At 40.6% G+C, this 20,249-nt stretch overlaps 1 protein-coding gene across 2 annotated transcripts; it reads right to left on the reverse strand.

Moving 5' to 3' along the window:
• Positions 1-216: 216 nt before the first annotated feature.
• Positions 217-19,819, reverse strand: LOC142144087 (glutathione S-transferase alpha-4-like). 2 transcript variants are annotated; one of them, XM_075202495.1, is made up of 7 exons: positions 19,714-19,819; positions 5,653-5,754; positions 5,486-5,537; positions 4,513-4,645; positions 4,098-4,239; positions 3,540-3,671; positions 217-517 (listed from the first exon to the last, which is right to left on the reverse strand). In XM_075202495.1, the coding sequence occupies exons 2-7, from the start codon at positions 5,737-5,739 to the stop codon at positions 377-379; spliced, it is 687 nt and encodes a 228-aa protein (XP_075058596.1). In that variant the 5' UTR covers positions 5,740-5,754; positions 19,714-19,819; the 3' UTR covers positions 217-376. The 2 variants fall into 2 exon arrangements, with proteins under 2 accessions (XP_075058596.1, XP_075058597.1); XM_075202496.1 differs by having other exon boundaries at positions 19,718-19,817.
• Between the last annotated feature and the right edge of the window lie 430 nt (positions 19,820-20,249).

The raw sequence follows: 20,249 nt of genomic DNA on the forward strand, positions 1-20,249 counted from the left end.
ATTCAGAAAGTCGATAACATTTGGTCTACAATTGAAATGTAGACAGTATTATTAGGTCGACAATTGAAATGTACACATATTATACTGTCTATATTATGGTGTCGGCCATATAAATGTTGATCATGTAACTGTCGAACATATGAAACACATCTCCTGTGACTGGGTACCAAACACAATAGAAGATACTGAAAGAGTAGATTTGAAGCATAGACATAATCTTGACAAATAGCATAAACAACTTTTAATGGTTTTCATCAGAGCAAATACTGTAAGATGGATCTACATAAGTACTGTAAAGCAATGAAAGAATGGAAATGTTTGTGTTAGTTCCAATAACAATGTACTTATTTGTAATTTTATTTGAGTGCTTCGCTAATTAAAATGGGGCTTTCACGTAGATCTGGAGAACGGTCGTCACTGAGTTCACATATTTTGTATCAGGCTGAGGTTTCCTCTGACTCCCTGGCTGCAGGAATGCCTTGATTGTAGGGATTTCACTCGTTCTCTCCTTGAAACCCTAGGAAATAGAAATTAAACCAGTTTCAAGAACAAGTTCATGTTTCAGCACATCAGATACATAATTAGCTTTCAATGAGCAGTTCATTGACTTCATGAAGCAATCACTAAGGGCATAATTGGTATTGGTTTGAGGAAAGGACACAGTACCACTTGTGCTACAATGTCAAAGTCTGTGTACAGAGAAGAGGAGGGCGCCCTGTGTGAATGAATGGAAACAGTTGTTCCACCAGTGAGGGATAATCACGATGACCACTGCTACATCAATGTAGGAGGAAGTTGTATTCAATGAATGGGGATGTGACGAAATGTAGTTTATCTAATGACTGATTGTTATTTTCTGTTGAATTTATGTATAACACTGAATATTTTATGTAACCTTTCAAAGTGTATTTTGTTAACTGACTTGAGTCTGACCCGGTGGTAATCGTTTTACTGATTACGAGAATTCTGACAAGGTTGACACATACAAAAAAAAATCCAATTAGCTAAAAAACGAATAAAATAAAAAACAGACTTACCTGAAAAACGAAGCTCCAGATGTCCGATGGCAGCGGCATGCTGACAGCCAGTGATTCCAAACACCCAGCTGTCCAGCACTTCAGTGTGATGTTAGCGCGACTTAAATCAATGTTAAAGTGCCAATGTCAGGACCCCCCAGGTTAAGTGTTTAAGCACTTAACCTGCGGGGTCCACACATTGCGGCTTTAAAATAACCTACATCTAAGTCGCGCTGACGTCACATTGACGTGCCAGACAGCTGGGTGTTCAGAATCACTGGCTGTAAGCATGCCACTGCCATCGGGCATCTGACCTAGGCGAGTTTCAATGGTCCTTTGAACGTAGCCAGGCCCAGAGACAGATGAGATCTCTTAGTAGTTTGTGTATGCAGAGGAGTTTGACTTAGCCAGACCAAACGAGCAGAGGTGAGAACTCAGGTCCTCTGAAAATGCCAGGTCTGAGAGAACAGGCATAATTTACTGAAAAAGCCATGTGTACTTTTGGTCATCCATATAACTTAGGTGAAAATAAAATTTCTAAGGGGGGGGGGGTGAATAGCCAACAAGAAATGGTTTAAAAAGCCCTTGTATCAGTAGTACAGAGTTCATTTCTTTAAGGGAGTCTATCAAGACTGAAATGTCCAATCCGTCTCAGTTGTGTTCCCTCACACATCAGGTCTTAAACTTGTGAGTAGTCCTATTTTATTTACTGAAACTCATTTGTGCAACATATTGTATGTCTTGTTATTCATTTCTGTAAATAAGCCTTGGAAACATTTTTCAGATTAAATACGTTTAATCTAGTGTATTCTCTCTCTCTGTGAACTACATGTGTATGTGATTAAGTGTGAAACATTAATAAGTGATTCTGGAGAACGTAAGGACACCATAATAAATTCTTTGTGGTAGCAGAAAAGGTGTATTCATTGTTAATTAACTAAGGTAACAAGTCATGACCAGCTGTTCAGATTGCTGTATCTGAGACAGGCTGGGGTGTTCGTGACAGGGGAACACCTCCATTTTCTGACAGCTCCAGATATATCCTTGCCAGCTGATTCACTGGGACCAGCAGTTCAGCACAGGAGCTTCCAGAAGATATAGGTGCTTTACATTCATTAAACACAGTTTGTGCTATGATAAATATAGCTTTACTCCTATACACAATAGGCCTTATTTTGGAGCAAATCCAGCTAAACGGAGCAAATTTGCACCTTGAAATAAAATGTTGCATTGCAAGTGGTGCAAATACAATTGATTTTGCACAAAAGGAATATACTGCATGCTTTTGCCTATATCACTTAAATACTTGGCAGCTCTTTTACATGGAGATATAGAGCTGAGCTAGGGCACTTCCCTCCAGGATCTTAATCTTTCCATTTAAAACTTGCCCTTCCTGCATCACAACATGGTTTTGCAAGGTGCAAAATGGCACCTTCTAGTTTGGTTTATTTAAAGTAGCAAGTTTTGCCCTTAAAGACATTGCGATTTTAAATTTAGCTGTTAAAGTCGCTGAATATCGACGAGTTGCAGAAACCGCAGCATAATACATTTACCCCCAGATATGTCTGGGGTGTGGCACATGCCTGCCACACCCACTTTGAGAAGCCACACTTTTTTGGGTCCAGGCATCAGGACTACTGGGAAGCATGCAGACAGTAAAATAAATCAACCCAGCGGGGTAACAAATTTATTTTATTTCTTTTTAAAAAAATACTTTTATACAAGACCAAAAAGAAAAAATATTTGTAAATCTTAAGGGCATAAAAAGGCTCATAAGTAGATCTGTTATGCTTTGCACTATATTTGCTGAATGTTGTCACTATCCTCATTTTATGTGGACAAAACATGGCAACTTCATATGTGGCAACATCTTTGTGGGTGCCATCTTAGACCTGGTAATTTTAAATCTCCCGCATCCATTGTGAATATTTGTCATAGATGTATGCAATATTAGTTCTAATAAATTTGCAAAAAGAGTGCATTTAGGGTAGATGCACATGAGTGCTTGCTATGCTCCTATGATATGGTCGGTCTCAGCTGCTGTCACAACAGAGATTCTAAATCTCTATAACGAATGCGGTGTCCATACATATTGACAATTTTCCAATATGCTTGAGGGAGCATGACTGCAACAAGCAGCACTCATGGTCAGTCAAGCATTTGGGAAATTATACAGCTACCCCATTCGTTACAGAGATCAGTGACCCAGATGCTTTAAAATGCATTTACTAAGGATGATTCTGGGCACCTTACTCAAATCAGAAAAGATGTTTAAAACAAAACCCCTTAAGTAGCTATGCTCGATGCAGATTAGCTATTCTAAGTAACATCTTTTAATTAAACCTTAAAGCTTGACCTGTGCCCTCTTTAGAGCACTATAGCGTCTGGATCTAGCTGTATATGTGTGCAACTTATTGTCCCTGCTGGCATTAAACTACAGCAAATACTGTTTTCATGTTTGAGTGTAACCAAAATGACATTAAATTTAAAATGTTGGTTTAAAATTAACCCATAGACAATTACCTGCAAGAGAGGAAAGTCAGACAATATATCAGCACGCTTTTCTTCCACCATTAGAATAGTCTCCAGCAGCTGTACATCAGCCAAAGTAAATCGATTTCCAACTAGATACCTCTCACCATGATCTTTTAAGACCTTCAGTATAAAGATAGTTTTCTGTTATGAATACAACGTTTCATATCATTTCCAGTTATCAATTTAATTATATTCACACCTATAAGACAATGCTGTGGTTCATCTCTGTTGTCAACCATATTAGGAGCTTATTAATATTGTTTTTAGGACTTGCTGAGAGCATTTTCTCATGATGCACTGGAGAAGAGGATTGAGAAAGCCATGCAGAAAATGTGAATCATTTATCAATAATGTTGGTTACTAAGGCATTGTTCCATTGAAGTCATCAGCCTAGCAAGCAGCCTGGCATCTGACAGTAATATCTAAAGTTGACATGGTCTTCATATAAATGTCCAGAAACAAAGTTAATTCTACTTTGGGAATTTTTACCTCTACATATACAGGATATACCCTGGAAATAAAATTATGATGATAAATATATATTACCTTTTCATAAACAGGAAAGTATCTATTCTTAGCTTTTTGCACAATGACATCGATGTGTCTTTCTTTGTCCTCCGGCAGTATAAATGGATGCCACATTATGAACTCCATAAAGTCATAGGTACCCCCCACATACATGTCAATTCTAAGGACAGAAAAATAAGACTTAATTTAAGCCATAATATATTTGCTTTAGAATTGGAGTTGTAACATATGTTAAGTAGGCCATTTTATTTTACAACATTACATATTTTTTCCTTTTAATGTTGTCCCACAAGAATGAATTCAAAAGTGTTTTTGCCTTAAGGTGGTGCTATGAACTTGAGATTCTATAGTGGAATAGCACCATCAATGACCTGTAATGAAGACAAAATGTAAACAAAAAGAATTACATTTTTGTTTATAAATTAATTCTTACAAAGTTCTCTCCTGTAGGTTCTTCCCATAAAGGTCATGTTTTTCAGCGATGTATTGCAAAATGGCTTTAGTCTGTACTAGTTTCATTCCATCAATTTCCACCATTGGTATTTGTTGAAACAGCAATGCTCCATCTGAAAATATAAGAGACCAGATGAAATATGTGCTCTAGATAGAATAGTCCTACATGGTTTTTATTTTTGGGTGCAGGGACCGTACACATGTTTTGTTTGATCTAATGGCGCTTAAACTCCTTTATCCCTCAAATGTAGCCTGTAGCGTCCCACAACACTATTGGGAATTCTCATTGTCAAAGACTGTAAGATGGATTGATCTATGGTCTATTGATAAGTAGGGGCCAGTAAAGTTGTTACTGCCCCCAACTTACCTTACAATGACAACATACAGCTGCTGATCTTTATGGAAGGTCGAGGCAATAGTGATTGCTCTGTACTCAAATTTTATGGAATAAACCAATATAAAACGATTAGAAATGAATGTGTAAAATGTATATGTGATGTTTTAGATAAATTTGGAAACCAGTGTCCACTATGTACTACAGGCTTGACCTTCTAAGGTCTCGTACGCATAGAGGATTTTAATCCTATCCAAGTTGTTCAGAGAGTCTGTACATATATACCTTACAGAATATGAATGACAGAACATAGGAGTAGCATGTTCTACTTTGTTATTTCCATCCTCTGCCCGTGAAGACTGCATGCAACACTTGGACCTCCAAAAGCCATATTGGAACTCTGCTATTACTATGTTCACCCCCAATGAATAAACTTCATTTCAGATGGGACTAAGATACACCCACATATCATAAACCCAAATAGGAAGTTTAGGGATAAATGTTTTATACAAAAAAAAATAAAAAAAAATCAAGAAAGAAAACACAAAAAAAACCCACAAAAAAACAAAACAAAACACGAAGCATTAAAGTTTCATTCACAATGGAGATTTGTACATACCTTGAAGTAATGCTTCATATTGCTCCCTTGTTTCTAATAACTCTTCTTCAAACTGTAAAAGAAAATATTTAAGAGCTTAGTAAATGAATTATGTGTTAATAAGTTACTGTAGTTCTCTATATGTTAAGTTACAAGTATGAGCTTAAATACAAGGAGAATATGCAAACCTCAACACCAGCTGCTGCTAATATCCAGCGTATGGACTCCATTCTACCTCTGCCATCAAAGTAGTAAAGTTTGGGTTTTTCAGTCATCTTTCTAGGTTTGACCTGGATGTTTAAACAACAAAATATAGAAATAGGTTTATTACAAAATAACTGAAAAAAATATTGCAAAACATTGCCTACTATGTAAAATACAAATCTTTGACATGCCACCATCCCATTTATATTGCCTCCTAATCCCATAATTAAAAGTTATTTTTGTTGGCTTGTTTTTAAAATCCCTTTAACCCCACACTAGACCTTCAGTGAGAGTTGCTCATTGTGGACCTCTGTTTGTTGAATTCAACAGGGTCCTGGTACCGTAAGTTACTGAGGACCTGTCCTAGCAGCCTCTGTATTCATCTGAGAGAGTCAGGGTATGTGGCTGTAACAGATTCTGGATACTATATTACTAATCTTGATTAGCACTGGCTTACCTGAGGTGCGGAGTCTAACGATCTCCCCGGTGCTCACCAAGAACCGCCGCAAGGCGGGGTGGGCTTCGCTGCCAGGAGTCGCAGGTCGCGGTCCCCAGGTTCGCCTCAAGATGTAGTACAGCGGAGTGAAGCGGTGGTAGCGGAGTCAAACAAGTCGGTTCGGTACACAGGAATGGAGTCAGGCAGAATCAGAAGGCAACTCGGAGTCAACAAGCCAGGTTCGGTACACGGGTCACAAGAATAGGAGAATGGTCAGCAAGCCGGGTCGGTACACAGGGATAGGAGAGCCAGGGAAGTCAAACAGGCAGAGATCAGCACACAGGAAGACACTGGAAACCGGAAGACACTGCAATCCACGAAGAGCAGGAGCCAGGAACAGGTAAGTGTTGCTGTGACACTCAGCGAGTGTCAGAGTGAGGTTTTTATACTGAAGGGGATTCAAAATCCCCGCCTCTAGGGTTGTGGACATGTGACCACCTCCGGGTGCGGTCACATGGTCCAGAATGCGGAAGTGCGGCTGGACGGAGCGGCGGGGATCAGGTAAGTCCGTGACAGTACCCCCTGCCATAAAGGTGGACTCCGAACACCTAATAGGGTTTCAAAGGAAATTTTTTATGGAAGGATTTAAGTAGACGGGGAGCATGTAGATCAATGGCTCTTACCCATGAGCGCTCCTCAGGGCCGTAACCCTTCCAATCCACCAAGAACTGTATGGCACCTTGAACTTTACGAGAATCTAGGATAGTTTTAATCTCGTATTCGAATTGATCCAGATCCACAGCAGGAGGAGGAGTTCTGGATGAGGTGGAGAATCTGTTGGTTACCATCGGTTTTAACAAGGAGACATGGAAGACATTGGGTATGCGTAAAGAGGGAGGCAGACTCAATCTAAAGGCTACGGGATTAATAATCTCAGATATAGCGAATGGGCCAATAAACTTGGGAGCAAATTTTTTACTGGGAACCTTTAAACGAATGTTCTGTGTGGATAGCCATACCCTGTCACCAACTGCAAAACTTGGAGTCATTCTTCTCCTTTTATCGTAGAATTTTTTGTAACGAGAAGTTGCTTGCGTTAAATTTGTCTTGGTTTGTTCCCAAATATCAGAGAAGTTACGAAACAGAGAGTCCACTGCTGGAACTTCAGAAGATGAGACTTGAGAGAAGGTGGGTAGTCTAGGATGGCAGCCATACAGAACAAAAAAGGGGGAGTTAGAGATGGCCTCATGGAAATGGTTGTTATGGGCGAACTCGGCCCAAGGGAGAAGGTCCACCCAGTTGTCTTGGTTACTGGAGATAAATATTCTTAGAAACTTCTCTAATTCTTGGTTGGTTCTCTCAGTAGCCCCATTGGACTGGGGATGATATGCGGAAGAAAAGTCAAGCTTAATCCCAGATTTATTGCAAAAAGACCGCCAAAATTTTGATATGAATTGTGATCCCCTATCGGAGACAATATGTTGAGGACAGCCGTGGAGGCGAAATATTTCTTTAATAAAAATATCGGCTAAGGAGGAGGAAGAAGGAAGGCCTTTGAGAGCAATAAAGTGAGCTGTTTTAGAGAAGCGATCCGTGACCACAAGCACTACAGTACAGGATTTGGAAGGAGGAAGGTCCGTGATAAAATCCATGGAGATCTGTGACCATGGGTAATCAGGAATGGGTAATGGGAGCAAGCATCCATAAGGCTTCTTCCTAGAGGTCTTGTGTTGAGCACATTTGGAACAAGCAGCAACAAATCTCTTCACATCCTCCAGCAAGGAAGGCCACCAGTAGCTTCGGGACAATAAGTCCCAGGTCTTGCGAATGCCGGCATGCCCAGAGAAGAGTGAGTGATGAGCCCAGTGAAGGAGCCGGGTGCGTAGATGTGGCAAGATAAATGTTTTGCCTGGAGGACAACCTTTTTTCAGGTGTGTAGCTGCCAATACTTGACATGGATTTACAATGAATTTATTATCTTCCGAGGATTCCATGTCAGCTGGATCAAAAGAGCGAGATAAGGCGTCTGCCTTCGTATTCTTAGATCCCGAGTGAAAAGTGATGTTGAAATCAAAGCGTGAGAAGAATAAGGACCACCTTGCTTGTCGAGGGTTTAGACATCGAGCAGTGCGTAAGTAAAGCAAATTCTTATGGTCGGTATATATGGTGATAGGAAATTGTGCTCCTTCTAGTAAATGTCTCCATTCGGAGAGAGCCAACTTGATGGCCAGGAGCTCTTTGTCGCCAATCCCATAATTCCTCTCAGCAGGTAAAAAGCGATGGGAAAAGAATCCGCAGGGATGAAGTTTTCCAGAAGGACCTCGCTGTGATAGTACGGCTCCTGTGCCAACAGAAGAGGCATCTACCTCCAGGACAAAAGGACGAGAACAATCTGGCTGTTGAAGAATGGGTGCAGATGAAAAGAGAGACTTTAATAATATAAAGGCTTGGATAGCCTCAGTGGACCAAATACCAGCATCAGCAGATTTGCAGGTCAATGCTGTGATGGGAGCCACGAGAGAGGAGTACCCCTTGATAAATTGACGATAATAGTTGGAGAATCCTAGGAAGCGTTGAGTGGCCTTAAGGCCCGAAGGTTGGGGCCAGTCAAGTATGGCTTTCAATTTTGTGGGATCCATCTGTAGACCGGTACCCGAAATAATATATCCCAGGAAGGGAATTTGTCTCTGCTCGAAGGTGTATTTCTCCAATTTGCAAAATAACTGATTTTTCCGGATACGAGAGAGGACCTCCAATACATGAGTACGATGAGATGCTAGATCTTGAGAAAAGATGAGAATGTCGTCCAAGTAGATGACTACAGATTGGTACAAGAGGTCTTGAAATAGCTCATTCATAAAGCTCTGAAATATGGCTGGGGCATTGCATAGCCCGAAAGGCATGACTAGATATTCAAAGTGGCCGTCTCAGGTGTTGAACGCCGTCTTCCATTCATCCCCCTCCTTAATGCGTATAAGGTTATACGCTCCTCTGAGGTCAAGTTTAGAAAAGATGGTGGCACCCTTAATCCGGTCAAATAATTCAGAAATCAGTGGCAGTGGATACCCATTTTTAACGGTAATGGCATTCAGGCCTCTGTAATCAATGCAAGGGCGGAGGCCCCCATCTTCCTTTTTTATGAAGAAGAAGCCAGCCCCAGCTGGGGAGGCAGACTTGCGGATGAAGCCCCTGTTTAGATTTTCTTGGATGTACTCCTCCATAGCCTTAGACTCCGGGAGGGAAAGGGGGTAAACACGGCCCCTGGGAATGGGTTTACCAGGTATCAGATCAATGCCACAGTCCCAGATTCTGTGAGGGGGAAGTCTAGTGGCCTCTTGTTGACAAAAAACATCAGAAAAAATTTGGTATGGTTCAGGCAGGAGAGTCACAGGAAATTCTTGGGAACGTCTGGGACTATTCGGAGGAACCACTCTCTGTAGGCAGCGAGAGAAGCAGGACTGTCCCCAGGACAATATGTGACCAGATTTCCAGTCCAAGGTGGGAGAGTGGACACGAAGCCATGGAAGTCCTAGGATGACTGGGTTGGTAGATCTAGAAGAGCCGACTGCGGGAAGGTCTTTTGTCCTAACTGAAGGGAAATGGGAATAGACAGGCAATCATTACTATTGGGAACTGACTGACACTGAGAAAAGAGGCCGAATGATACAGCTCCAGAACTCGTTTGGGACAAGAACTCAGAAGATGGCCGCTCTCTCCACAATATAAACACAACTTGTTCCGAAATCTCCTCTCCCTTTCTTCAGCTGATAGGCGGGTCCTCCCAAGTTTGCATGGGCTCTTCAGGGGGAAGAACAGGGGTTTGGAAGTTGGGGGCCAAGCGAATCATACTACGCCGCGACTGTTCCTTCTCGGAATTACGTTCCTTGAAACGCAAATCAACTTTGACACAGAGGGAGATAATGTCGTCCAAAGACGTAGGGAGTTCCTGGGATACCAACTCGTCTTTGATTCGGTCTGAAAGGCCCTGCCAGAATGTAGCTACTAGGGCCTCATCGTTCCAGCGAAGTTCAGAGGCCATAGTTCTAAAGTGGACCGCATACTGCCCCACAGACTGGTTTCCCTGGCGGAGACGTAGTAAGCCGGAAGCGGCATTGGACACCCTTCCTGGCTCATCAAATATTTTCTTGAAGGTGGACAAGAAGAGGTTGAAGTTATGTAGAATGGGGTCGTCCCTCTCCCATAAGGGGGAAGCCCATGCTAAGGCTTGACCGGACAATAACGAAATCACATAGGCCACTTTCGTTTTTTCGGAAGGGAAGTTCCCAGGTAGAAGCTCGAATTGTATGGAGCATTGATTTAAAAATCCTCTGCAATATTTAGGGTCTCCATCGAACTTGGGTGGGTTAGGTAACCGTAGCTGCGAGGAAGAAGCTGCTGCTGCGGCCTGAGGTACAGGGGCCACTGCCGGCCCAGGTGATCCACCAGCCACTAGGGTGTTCTGGACAACATCCAACCGAGTGGATAGACTATTGAGGAATTTTAAAAGTTGCTCTTGGTTAGCTTCTTGCTTATCCATCCTTCCTACTAAATGCTCCAACAGATCTTTAGCTGTGGTATCCATGGTCAGAGCAAACTGTAACAGATTCTGGATACTATATTACTAATCTTGATTAGCACTGGCTTACCTGAGGTGCGGAGTCTAACGATCTCCCCGGTGTTCACCAAGAACCGCCGCAAGGCGGGGTGGGCTTCGCTGCCAGGAGTCGCAGGTCGCGGTCCCCAGGTTCGCCTCAAGATGTAGTACAGCGGAGTGAAGCGGTGGTAGCGGAGTCAAACAAGCCGGTTCGGTACACAGGAATGGAGTCAGGCAGAATCAGAAGGCAACTCGGAGTCAACAAGCCAGGTTCGGTACACGGGTCACAAGAATAGGAGAATGGTCAGCAAGCCGGGTCGGTACACAGGGATAGGAGAGCCAGGGAAGTCAAACAGGCAGAGATCAGCACACAGGAAGACACTGGAAACCGGAAGACACTGCAATCCACGAAGAGCAGGAGCCAGGAACAGGCAAGTGTTGCTGTGACACTCAGCGAGTGTCAGAGTGAGGTTTTTATACTGAAAGGGATTCAAAATCCCCGCCTCTAGGGTTGTGGTCATGTGACCGCCTCCGGGTGCGGTCACATGGTCCAGAATGCGGAAGTGCGGCTGGACGGAGCGGCGGGGATCAGGTAAGTCCGTGACAGTGGCTACAAATAATAGCTGGCTATTGATTGGATTACCATGGCAATTTGGAGCCGGCTGCTATTTTGAACCATGTGTCAGATCCCTCTTTTATCTGGCACAAAGAAATAAAAGTGGTGACTTTTCAGCAGAGGCCACAAGGTTAAGTAATTGTAAGTATTTTGCTGAGTTTAATAAACAGCAAGGTTCACAGAAGAGGATCCCCCAAAAAAGACAAGTGTCAAGAAGGACATTTAAAAACACTTGGAAGGGGAAAATGTCTTTAATCTGTGCATAGTAAAAAGGAGTCCAAAATACATATTGTAGCTCAGAAGAGGACAAATGTGGTTCACAAATGTTGTGGATCTACTGTTACAGATTGTAGCAGGAAGGGTATGCTGTGAGTTGTAGTTACACAACTGGATAGCCACAGGTTGTTTAAGAATGTTGTAGTCTGTTGGTGAAAAATAAAAAGAAGGTTCAGAAAGTGACATTTTTATGCCGTTCTATTGGCCCCACTTGTGTGATCTGAAGGGAATTTTTTTTTAAAAATGGTTGAAAAAAATATGCGACAGAATAAAGTTTAATGAAAAAATTCAACTCTCTTTCTATACAACTATTCCTTCACAGTTGGTGGCCCTTTTAGAATACAACATTTTGCATACAGCCAACCATTTAACCTTGTCCGCCAAATATAAAGCAGATGACTACAAAAACAAAAAAAAAATTTAGTAAGAGACTTCTAAAAATTGATTTACAGCTAAATGGTGTCGTAACACATAACCAGATGTTTGCTTTCGTTTTTTTTATCTGTACTAGATAAATGATTATAGGAGTATAAGAATATATGTCATGCCTTTAAATGGTAAAGAGAAATCAAGGGTTTCAAAATGTAATGCATGATCTTTGTTTACTACCTTGGGTAGTTGACACAAAACGTCAACAGCTAATGGAGGCTAGGTAGGCAGACAAGTGTTGTAATACAGTGCCCCTGTATTACATATGATGGCATTCACAATGATGGGCAGGGCTTCCTTCTAGACATTTAGCAGTGGACAGTCACTAAATATAGAACCTTCTGACTGCATAGTGGATTAGTAGACTACTGTCCAGTTCAAGCTCTAACAGTAGATTTCTCCTCAAGGCTTCAGGAGTTCTTGAGTGAAGGAGAACACTGCTGCCAATTCACCATGTGCTGTTAAACTTTCAGAAAAATATCATGGGCTGTGGTATCATGGATCACTCTCCTGTGCCTGCCTTCAAACCAGAGAGCTGCCAGATGTATCTGTCTATATCAAGTAGAGTTGCAGTTCTAAGGACTTTGATACTATAATTTGCAGTGAAGGGTCGTTAAAGAGGTTAGCGACTTTTGAACAAACCTTGCTAGTTAGTTACCACCCCACCCTTGTCACCCATTACAAAAGGAGTTGGCAACCTTTTCAGTGTGCTGGCTAAAATGTTGTCAAGCCCAAGTGTGCTGCACATGTGCAGCAGCTCTGTTTCAGACAATTTTGGTTGCATTAGTGAGGCGGCTACAGAACTCCGGTGTGCCAAATAAAACGGTCCTGCGTACCACCCTGTATTAGTGGGTATCTCTAGTCTTAATTTATAGCCCAATATTCAGATCACTCTTTCCTTGTAGTCTACAAATGTATAATAGGGGAAAAAAGGTCAGTGCCCTATCTTGTCAAGGAAATAGCATCTTTACCAAATACAAGTGTCACTCTAGCCGTGAGAATCAGACAAACCTACTGGTATTGGCGCAGCTAGTCTAGGAGGCGCGGGGTCTAACGTGCCCCAGGTCTTCACCAGGGACCCCCGCAAGGAGGTTTGGGCTTCACGGCAGAGACACGCAGGTCATGGCCCTCCTGTGAGATGATTAGAGAGAGGTAGGGCAATCCGGGTCAGAACCGTGCAAGAATACAGAACCAGAGGAACAGGCAATCGCAGAGTCAGGAATACAGGGGTCAAGCCAGGAGATCCAAAATGAGCCAAAAGGGTCTTTCCAGGAGCAGAGTCAGGAACGCAAAGGTCAAGCCGGGGGCGGTCCAATATGAGCCAAAAGGGTTTTCCAGGAGCAGGGTCAGACAATTCGGGTCAAGTCAAAAGTATGTCAGGAAGCAGAGATGAGATATACAGAAGCTAGAGGCAAGGTGGAACTTGATACTCTGGCCCAGAATGGCGCCAGAGGATCCCTTAAATAGGTGCAGAGGAAATGTCAATGGTGGCAGGGAGGTCGGCGATCAGAATCGGCTGACCGCCGCCAGGAAGCAAGGGAGAAGCATCCCGTTGCCTAGCAACGGAGACGTGTTAATGCGCGTGTGCCGGCGCCCATGGAGGAGAACGGCGCCCACCCCCGGCACTTCCTGAATGTGCGGGGAAGGCGCCTGACAACAAGTTGTGCTTTGTTGGTTATTACATTATTACTAAAAACTGGGACAGCTATCTGCTTGCAGGTAACCAAATTAAAATTGTAGTTTAAAATGCAGAAACAAATCTTTCTATCATTTTAATTTGTCTAGTTCAATACCGAAAAAATAACCACAAATCTATAACAAATTAATAGAAATGTGTATTTTCTCTTTGAGAATCCCAAGGGGAATTTCCTTCATTTGAAACAAAGAACATTTTGTGACTTCCAGGCTGAAAGCCAACTTCAGTTTTACTTATTCAGCAACCAGATGTAAGTAGAAACCAGAAAACAGTTGGCAAGCACAGCGGACTGTGTGAGCCAATAAGAAAGACTGATAGTGTGGAAACAAATAAATATTGTTTAATTAATGACAACTAGCACTAACCTGACGGGTGTAAATAAATGAGCGGCTGGCCTAAATCAATGTAGAAACATTTCTTTTAATTCACGTTATACACACTTCCATCCAAAACAGTCTATCGATCAGTTTCACTTCATAAAAACACATTTTATATTTATCTAGGTTGGTGGAGAAAACAGGAGGAAGTGAAGAGATGATAAGGGAGAGTAGGAAAATTCCTTGTTCTTAAACTGGCAATATGACCCAAGTCTGGTGTTAGACCACCACATAATAGGATCAATCTCCAGTGTGGATGAGACAGGTCTTGAGTCCTGTTTGTGTGGTCAGTAGATTATGACACAAACAAGCTAACAGCCTTCATCTGTCAATCAGATTTCGAGGCACGTCCGGAAAAATTGAATTGATTTTGGTCCGATTCAGTTTTCTTCCGGCATACCTATTGTTTTGGGACTACACATGCAGCGATATCGAAACAGTTGGAATACTGGTTTGTGTGACCAGCTATTTGCCTTTACTGTCCTAATCATGTGTCAAATCTGATGTGGAATGATGGAGTGTAGCCCTAAAAATGAACAAGATGCCCATTGATGATACTATCGAAACAGAAGCATTAATGATCACAGTGACTATCTTTTGAATGCATTGACAGGTTCCAGTGTAAACCATTGGCCAAACTGGAAATTGATCCTGTCTTTCTGCACTTAGAGCGGCAGGATCAGTCTGTGTATGACAGCTTAAGAGATACCAAATTCTAAAACATCTGCAATTATTATAGTGTAGAGAATTAAACTTTAATGGTCATTACCTAAAGTGAAATATATTATCTTCCTTTGTTGGCTTTACCAATCAAGGTATTTTGAATACATCCTTTCTCCAACAGTGGAGCACTCATGTTAAGCTGAGCAGGGTAACTAGTGATATAATTATTCATTTGTTTGTCACAATATTAAGAAAGTTCTTTTTGTAGTACAAGAATACAAAGTGAACCAACAGGTTTTTGTTAGACATCGTTGTCCAGGTTCCAAAGTGACTAAACACACAGGGGCCTATTTATCAAGCAATGTAATGTCCCCAAAGGATTCATCCGCAATTTGAAGGATCCTTCAAATTTATGATCTTTGCATTCTATTTCGTTTTCTGAGCAGTGCCCATAAATAGTATGGGGACTGCTCCCTAACAAGTTCCGAAAATGAGTAATTTTCGGAAACTTGTTATGTTAATGTACGCCAGCTAAAGCTGGCGTACATTACCGTAATTGAAAACTTTCCTAGCTGTCAGCTCTGCTCCGAAGAGCAGAGCTGCACAGCGCATGTGTGGAGGGATCATGTGATCCCTCCCACATGATATCAGTTCCTCGTTAGTACAGTCTCTGTGCGCATGCCCTATACTTTCGGTCAAGCATGCCGGTCACCATTTCGGTCCAGCAGTAGGAGTTCAACGAGGATGTCGCCATCGCAAGTTTCTTCGCAGTAACCAGGCAGTGAAAAAAAGGTAAGTGTTAAATTCACAGGTACAGCAGTTTATCGTGACTGCTGTCCCTGCTGAGGTTTTTTCATGAGAAATAGTTCAATCCTAATCAATGCTATAAGGATTAAAAAACTATTTTTCATTTTATGCGGTTGTTGGTAAATGTGCCCCACAGAGAGAGCGAAGGAAAGCTTTTCATAACTTTAAAGGTCCTCTCTGTTTCACTTAGACTGTTATGGAAGTGACCTTTTTCAGATAGAAACACAGGTCTTTATGTTTCAAGACATGGCTTGATGATCTGTATTAGGTAACATACACAAGAGATCCATTGGTAAAAAAACACACCCAGCACTGTAGAGCAGTTTTCTGAATAGTTCAGTGCTGCACTGCAGACATTAATGGTACTACAGTAGTGGAAACACAGATCTTAACTTGAACAGACCCCTATTGATTTTCTTAGTCTAGCTCTTTAAAAACAGAGAATATATAATACTTTACTTGTAAGAAAGGTTTGCTTAAAACTTTTTTTTTTTTTTTAATTTTAGAGTTCCTCAGTAAATAATACAGGGGCAATACTGTATATTAAAAAGGGTTGATCTAATGTCTCTGCATATTTGATTTTATTAACACTAGTATGAGCTGTCACGCAGCTTCCATAGTCAGAGTAAAAAATAAATAGGGTGTTATGTCTTAGCACATGTGCGACCACAAAAAAAATGTTTAATACAGACTAATTCAGCCAATCAGAATGGTTACTTCAAGTGTTAACACCACCCACAGGCTCCAATGCCCAATTAGTCAGTTTACTACTCACAACAGTACCATACACGAGTAATGCTTCTTCATGCATGTTACACTTATTTTGTTCAGCAGGATGAGTGTATAAGGCATGGTTTGTTTTTAACCCTCTCACTGCCAGGTCTGTGCTTTTTTTTCCCCTCTATTTCTTTCTTTTTATTTTTTCCATTGTCAGATGGCAATGCCAATTTCGCATTAATGGACTTCCCACTCGAACAGACTAATTATGTAACCTATCCTAGGGAATCTCTATATAGTTGTATGTGGGGGTAACATACTGGAATAAATACCTTTTTATGCAATTTAAATAACAAAAAAGGAGCAGAAATAGAAAACTTATTAACAAAGGTAGAGAGTTCAACAGTACAGCTACCAGATAGACTCTTGTTTTCATTATAGTAGCGGATCAAAGCGAAATAACGCTCATTGTAAATTAAAAATGTCATGGCAAAGAAGTTTATAATTATAGACACTGTATTATTCAGCTCCATTAAGATGGCCGACAGGAAATATACCAAATCCCCTTGTGAAAATTTTAGGATACATCCAGACTGATGTTTTTTTTTGGGTGTGTGGGAGTGCTGCAGCATGAAATATTATGCAATCATCATTTTGCATACATTTCCCCACAATGTACTTTTCTGAAGGGATACAAAGCAAAGAGGGGAGTTGTCCCAAAGTGGGGTATTCCCTTTAAAGAGTCAATGAAGCTAAAACATGACTAATATGAAAAGGAGTCTTGCTAAATTATTAAAATATATATGGGCATAATACGGCCTGGTACGAGTTACGAGTGTGGCCTGGAGACCCTCCGATTTAACAAACTACACCCAGTTAGATATGGATTGTCAGCAGGGCCATCTTTTCCATTGGGCACAATGGGCAGGTGCCCGGGGGCCCCACAGGCAAAGGGGCCCATAGGCAGGGCTCTTAAGTAAAATAAATAATCCTGCAAAAAAAAATATAAAATCCTGCAAATATATCATATATATATATATATATATATATATATATATATATATATATATATATATATATATAAAAAAAACACATATATAGAGGTAGGGGCCCCACTGCACTGCTTTGCCCGGGGGCCCATAATGTTGTTAAGATGACCCTGAGGGGGTGTTAGCCTGTGTCCCTGTGTTTGCATATGCATTTATATGTTCTTCTTTAGATGCTAAAATGAATGCGCTCTCTCTTTGGTATATTTTGTTATGAAACATGCCTGTAATACAAGAGTAAGAGACCAAATGTTCGTAAACATGTTGTGTGCTATTCTGTAATTTGTAACCAGAATGTTATGTGTTATTGTCTTCCTCAGAAATAAATAAAAATTTAAAAAAATAAATATATGGAATCCATCCATAACAGAGAGGTTTGAATTTGTAAACAATACTAGGTGGATCCCATTTACAGAGAAAGTGAAGGACACGAACATTTTGCACTTGGCAATAAAAATGCAGTGAATAAATGTACTTATTTCCTTCATGTTTTTCTATTCTTATGTATTAGATGCAACAAAACTAATAGTCTCCGGGAAAAAAAAAACATTCTCTTGAGATTTCTGATAAGTTGCTGATGTTTTTGCACATATATTTGTGAGTACTACTGACTGACAACCATTCTAAAAGTTGCTTATTACATCCTTCTAAATTGCAAGTCCTACAGTAGTGTCATCTACAGAATCTGAATCCTGTTGAATCAGCCATGATAAAAGCCAAGATAAATACAGCATTCATGCAATTGGACAATTTCATCTTTATCTACTTTCCTTCACAATCCATGCTGTTTGCCAATTAATGAATGATATACTTGCAACAAAATCATTATAATGAATACAATATCCTGAAAATGAGTGGAGGGCTAAGGGCATTTCTGGAATGTTAGAAATAAATAAATAGGCAGAGTTAAGATATAAAAATATAGATATAATTCAGATAAACTAATCATGAGAGGCCTATGAAATTGAGAATTAATAGAATAGTCTGACTTCCAACATAAAATCTAGAAATATTAAAAAAATTTAGTATACAGTACAAGGCTAAATATATAGTTTGATTTATCAGAAAAAAAACTTTTTATATTTTGTTTTCTTCTGAGGCCCTACTTGATTATTACTTGAAATAACATGCATGTGTCACTAATGATGCTGCCTCTATGAAGAATACCAGAACAGATGTCAAACTACAAGTCCACTGACATCTGTCACATCAGAAATGCAGACCCTTCAGTAGTATAGCTTTAAAATATTAATGCTTAGGTTTCAACATTTATTTTAAAGATGAATCAATACTCAGTTGAGGTACCCTCAAATATTATTGTTGCTACAATTCTATTTGGTCCTAGCAACATCGAACTGGTAAAACATTTCACAGCTGGGTGATTAAAAAAATGCTTTTCAGTTCTAGGTCAAGCAGGGCACATCGGAATGAGAAGAATCTTCAGCAGGTGTAGGCAGTAAATAAACTTTTGATTCAATTTCCTTACAGCGAAAAAAAACATGCAAGTTATGATAGGGCAGATGTATTTGAAATGTCACATAGGTCATATCAAGGCAAGTATATGAATGATACACTAAGGCGCGTGTCCACATTACAAAGGAGCAACACCTAATAATGTCATAATTATCAATCAAAATGTTACCCGATGGTTAAACAGCACTACCTACAAACAGCTACACGAAGCACAAACATGGTATAAATTGTTGCAATTATTGTTAATGTCTCACTGCTGAGACAATGCCTTGTTTTGATCCCGCGATCTGACTGTTTATTCACTAATCTAAGCACGAATCAGATACCAACAATATGTAACACGCTGGTATTCATTGGAGCTGATTACATGCTTGGTTTAATAAGGCTTCTTTATAGCAGGGCATACTTGAACTTGTAGTTCTACACGAACTGACAAAACAAAGATTGTCAATCGCTGGATAGAACTTGCGAATACCTTCTGATTTATGAAAGGATTTATTACTGCATGGTTTACAGTGGGGAATTCTTCGGCTCTGTCTAACTAGCACACGTTATTACCCGAATGGGTGCATTAAGTCTATGAGGTTAAAATACATTTCGTTTTTAGTTCAGTGAAATGGAGAACCCTATTTAAAATTTGAGATCATTCATGGTCTCATGTTAATGAAATACAAAAGGATCAAGAAATCCGTGAAAAGCTAATTACAAATAAGACCCTAACTTTTAAAGCCAAACAAGTTTTCTGTGTTATCTCAATCAAAAGCATGCACCCCAAAAGTCAATAGGTATTGTTATAAGTAAAACCACTAGTCTCATAGTTAACATTAAATCGAATAACTGTTACAATGTGACCTATATGTATCTAGCTGAATAGATGCCCAGTGTGTATATGAAGGAAGATGGTAATTAACTCACAGACCCTGCACGTCAGCAGTCCGAGCTCTTGGGATCAGCGTTTGCAGTGAGGTTGAGTTCCAGGTCTGTTATTTGTATTGCAAGGGGTGTATCCAGCCACACACATCTCATACACACGATAAAAGGACAGCTCAGCAAAACCAGATTACTGCAAACAACAGGGAGTAAACAGCGAATAAAAGCTGCTATATATCGACGCACACAAAATGACCAGGCTGAAGTTGGCTCTTATTCCTGTTCCATTTTCTTTTATTTCTTTTTTTAAAAGCTTTATTTTTGACATGGTTAAACAACAATGTACAACCAACATTGAAAGCATGAAAATATAGTCACATGATTACTCAATGCAGAGGAGACTTATAGCAGCACAGTGGCTAGCACTTCTGCCTCACAGCACTGGGGACATGAGTTCAATTTCTGACCATGGCCTTATCTGTGTGGAGTTTGTATGTTCTCCCTGTGTTTGTGTGGGTTTCCTTTGGGTACTCCGGATTCCTCCCACAATCCAAAAACATATTAGTAGGTTAATTGGCTGC

This window comes from Mixophyes fleayi, chromosome 3 (genome assembly GCF_038048845.1).
Source record: "Mixophyes fleayi isolate aMixFle1 chromosome 3, aMixFle1.hap1, whole genome shotgun sequence".
Lineage (NCBI taxonomy): Eukaryota > Metazoa > Chordata > Amphibia > Anura > Limnodynastidae > Mixophyes > Mixophyes fleayi.

Excerpts from the sequence above, each read along its gene's own strand:
- LOC142144087 (XM_075202495.1), bottom strand. The coding sequence starts at position 5,739 with ATGACTGAAAAACCCAAACTTTACTACTTTGATGGCAGAGGTAGAATG. Across the intron at positions 4,240-4,512 it reads AACCTACAGGAGAGAACTTT|AATTGACATGTATGTGGGGG; the intron begins GTAAGAATTAAT and ends TTCTGTCCTTAG. Across the intron at positions 518-3,539 it reads CTGACTTTCCTCTCTTGCAG|GGTTTCAAGGAGAGAACGAG; the intron begins GTAATTGTCTAT and ends TCTATTTCCTAG.